The sequence below is a fragment of the Apis dorsata genome, unplaced genomic scaffold, assembly GCF_000469605.1.
Source record: "Apis dorsata unplaced genomic scaffold, Apis dorsata 1.3 scaffold_207, whole genome shotgun sequence".
Lineage (NCBI taxonomy): Eukaryota > Metazoa > Arthropoda > Insecta > Hymenoptera > Apidae > Apis > Apis dorsata.
The window spans coordinates 1074814-1079184 of NW_006263491.1; the positions used below are offsets into that span (position 1 = coordinate 1074814).

A 4371-nucleotide genomic window follows, 5' to 3' on the forward strand; every position below is an offset into this window, starting at 1 on the left:
ATTTATTTATAATATATAAAAATTGTTTATTAAACATTTTTAAAATATCTGAAATATTTTCCCAAATAATATCTAAATGATTTTATAAAAATTTTGAAATAATTCTAGATTGGAATTCTAGATATAGAATATGATTTTTATCTGTTATCTTTCAAATTTTTTAAGTTATTTTCTAATTATTTATAGAAAATAAATAAAATTTACAATTAATAATAGTTATTAAAATTAAAACAGTATTCATTAAAAACAATATTCAAAATACAATTTGAATGCAAAAGATTATACTATTTATAAATGCATAGTTACATCTTTTTTTTAACAAAGATATTGTAAAATCACTTAATAAAAATTTCTTATTTACATTCGTTCATACTTTATAAACATAATACATAAATATAATCTTACAACAAAACATCAAATAGTAATTTAAACTTTGCATAATTTTTAGCATTATAATTTATTAAACATTTTGATTTTCCTAAATAGTTTTATTTATCATTTATAATCTATTTTTTAAATAATTTTTAACTTTATATTTATAATCACATGTAATTAATTTTTTGTGTTTTTAACACGTTTTGCAAAGGTATGTATATATTTATAATAATAATTCATAATATACGAATTACAATGGACATTGTATCACATTTATCTTACTACTATACGACATTCGATTGTTATTTATTTCTTTTTTACGGCATTCATGTTTTTGATATAATATATAATAATCGATAAATTTGAGAACGAAATTCTCGTCCATTTTATAAAATGTATAATATAATTAAAAAAAATATATATATATATGTTTCAGTACATTTAATACATTCAAAACCAAATTTAGTATGAATTAGGTACTGCACTGAAATATTTTTTTAGCTGTTTTTCAACGCATGTCATAAAAAGAGATATCACAAATTTCGCTATTCGACGTAAATACATTGATATTTGTACTTTCTATTTAATTTTTAATGAAATTTATTTTTAATTTTAAACTGAAATCTAATTTTTTTCTTGGTATGTTGAATAAATATTAATCTTCTGATCCAGCACCTTAAAAATAATCTATTATTAATTATAATATATTTTATATATAGCATTGATTATTATGTTAATATTTACAATTATAATCATTAACTAACTTACTTTAAGGCCTCGATACTGCCATTTAACGTCTTTTATTTCCATGACGTCGACCGAACTTACGATTTTTTCTGTAAATAAAGAGAAATTAATATTTATTATTATATATTATAAATATTGATTCAAATTGTTAAAAAATTAATCAATATGATATATTAATGCGAAATCTAATATTTAATAATATTAATATAATATACATATATATATGGATTGTATTATAGTATATATTATATATAGTATATATTATAGTATTGTAGTATATATATATATAGTATTGTAGTATAGTTGTGATTAAAGATATCCTTAAATGATTAAGGATATAATTAAGAATCTTATAGAGAAATCCAATAAGAGTGATTCAAATTTTTATTTATTCTTTTAAAATCATTCAAATGCAAGGCATTCGTTTAATTAATTTTTTCTATTACTTATATGTTATAATAAAATATAATAATAATAAAAAAAAATTTCATTCAAATCAATAGCACTTCGACATTGTTTATATTTTTTAGATAATATGTTTGTAACAACCTTTATTTAATTTCTTTGCTTAGAAAATTTTGCATATGCTATATTTTTTAATCACTTTTAGTTTAAATCTTATAATATTATTTAATCATAACTACTATATATAAAAGTAACTACTATATAAAAGTAAAAAAAATATACCTAATTTTACTCGGTGAAGGAACCGGAGTATGTTCGGCAATAACAGGTAATACAGAAGTAAATTTGTCAGTTGGACGTAAAAGGCGTGCTGTACGAGAAGATAATCTCCATATCAGTCTTTGTCTGTGAGGAGTTTGCTCTTGAGCATTATATTTGCTCAATACAGCACCCACAGCTTCATGTGTAGAAAAAAAGCTTGTGTCTGAAATCTATATATATAATATATATATATATATCAATACTTTATTATTATGTTATTCATTATATTCAAAAAATATAAAAAATATAAATATGTAAAATATAATTAAATAATAATTAATAATTATTAAATATAATAAATATATAAATTGTTATAGAATTACCTTACATATTTTTTGAAGTTCTATAGCAAAGTCCAAAAGTCTAAGCATTTGATGTCTTGATGTTATAGATGTATTAATAGTAGAGGAACTAGGTATAGCAGTTGTTGATATGGGAATATCTGTATTAGTGTCTAATCGATTCACTGCACTATCTAAATATGTGCAGAGTAAAACAAGTGCCACTTCTGATGGTCTCAAACTTGCACAATTACCATCACACGCAACCATTTCTAACCTAAGTAAAAGCTCAGATTCCTAAAATAAAATAGATAGCAAATTTATATTACATTTTATATTCATATATTATATTAATGTAATATTTTTAATAAAATTAAAATTATTACCGTAACAATACTGGTATACATATCTAGTCCTAAGTGTGATGCAATTGCAAGGAACATTGCATTGAATAATTGAAGAAAAGTTAAAGATGTAATAGGTTGAGTACCAGGTGCCCATTCTAACTTATTCCGTATTACTTCTGACATACGTTTAAGATCACCACCTGTGCATTTACACTGAGAAATTGAAACTAAGTGATCAGCATCCAATGACTGTGCTAACTGAACAGCAGCTATGTGAAAAGCAGATACACTGATACAAGCCATATGTTTTGGTCTTGCTTTCATTTTTGTTAAAAATCGATCCATTAAATTAATAGCAACAAAAAATACATCTGATGGTAGATCATACCATACTTTCAAACATCTTAAAACATGAGCAGATCCATCACGAGCTCCAATTGTTATTTCATCATTCTGAAAGAAATAAAGTTATTTAAATAAAAAATATATACTAATGTAATGACTTTCTACAATTAAAAAAAATTTTTTCAATTTAATATTAGTTTTTTAAATAATTTATGTACATACTTGTGTTATATTAGGCAATTGAAGATTAGGTTGATATTTTACTTCAAGGACCAAAGCTTCTTGCAATTGTTCAAGTAGCGGGTGGATTGCATCCGGTACAGGCAAGCCCGATGTGTCCATTCCTGCAATGTGTGACTGACAGCTCACTACAGCAATAATGAAAGAATAAAATAATATAAAAAATGCGTAGTGTGGCTGGTAATACAAATGTCACACAACAAGAATGGCGCAGCTGGCTAGCCTTGTATCTGTAAAAAAAATACAATATTAATATATTATTAATAATATAATATATATATTAATATAGAATAATTGTTTAAAAAAAATTTAACTTAATTATTTATAACTATTATATTAATAGTAATAGATAAATTTATTTTTAACATATGCTATCATATATTCAATTGATTTAACAATCAATTTAACAGTTATTTGATTTAACAATTAATTTAATGATTTATTCTTTAATAACATAAATTCAATTATGGATATATACCTATTATTATTATTATTTAAATATTTAAAATAATTAAAGAGTTAAAGAACTATTATAGGAAAAAAATATAGAAAAACAGAAATATTAAATTGAATCTTTTATTATATTATAAAATGAAAATTTCACAATGATGATTTCTATAATATTTATTAATATAATATTTAAATATTAAAACTTATTAAAAATTACTACATTATTAAAAATAGTATTTTTTATTATTTTCATTATTTTTTTTTGCTATTATATATATATTTAGTATATTTACTATATGTCATTGAATTGTGTACTTTGAAAGTTATAAAGAATGTACTAGAAGAAATAATTTCGATTATAACGTATTCGATTATACATTTTTTCTTTTATAATTTTGAAGATACAATAATTTAAAACTGAATCAATAATAAATATTATATATAAAAATATATAAACAATATTTATTTATATTTATTATTATATATACAATATAATAATTAATATATCATATATATTAAACAAAATATACGGCAATATTATTACAAAACTTACGTAAAATTTTTAAATATGTTATTACAATGTAATGGAATACATTACTTAATTAATTTTAATGAATTAATTAATTTTATTGAATTAATTAATTATCAATATAGAAATATCAAAATTTATGATACATAATAAAAAAATATTTTATAATATTAATTTATAATTAATTTATCATTTAAATTGAAATATCAAATATAAATATAAAATTATATAATTTAAATATCATATATGTTAAATATAAAATTATGACAATATTGTTAATGATCAGTGAAATTATAAAAATATTTAAAGATTTTATATATCTTAACAAACA

The 4371-nt window shown here is 20.3% G+C and overlaps 1 protein-coding gene across 1 annotated transcript; it reads right to left on the reverse strand.

Moving 5' to 3' along the window:
- Positions 1 to 349: 349 nt before the first annotated feature.
- Positions 350 to 3397, reverse strand: LOC102680048 (cyclin G). Its single transcript, XM_006615036.2, has 6 exons — positions 3044 to 3397; positions 2516 to 2929; positions 2172 to 2426; positions 1810 to 2018; positions 1144 to 1211; positions 350 to 1050 (listed from the first exon to the last, which is right to left on the reverse strand). The coding sequence occupies exons 1-5, from the start codon at positions 3161 to 3163 to the stop codon at positions 1166 to 1168; spliced, it is 1044 nt and encodes a 347-aa protein (XP_006615099.1). The 5' UTR covers positions 3164 to 3397; the 3' UTR covers positions 350 to 1050; positions 1144 to 1165.
- Between the last annotated feature and the right edge of the window lie 974 nt (positions 3398 to 4371).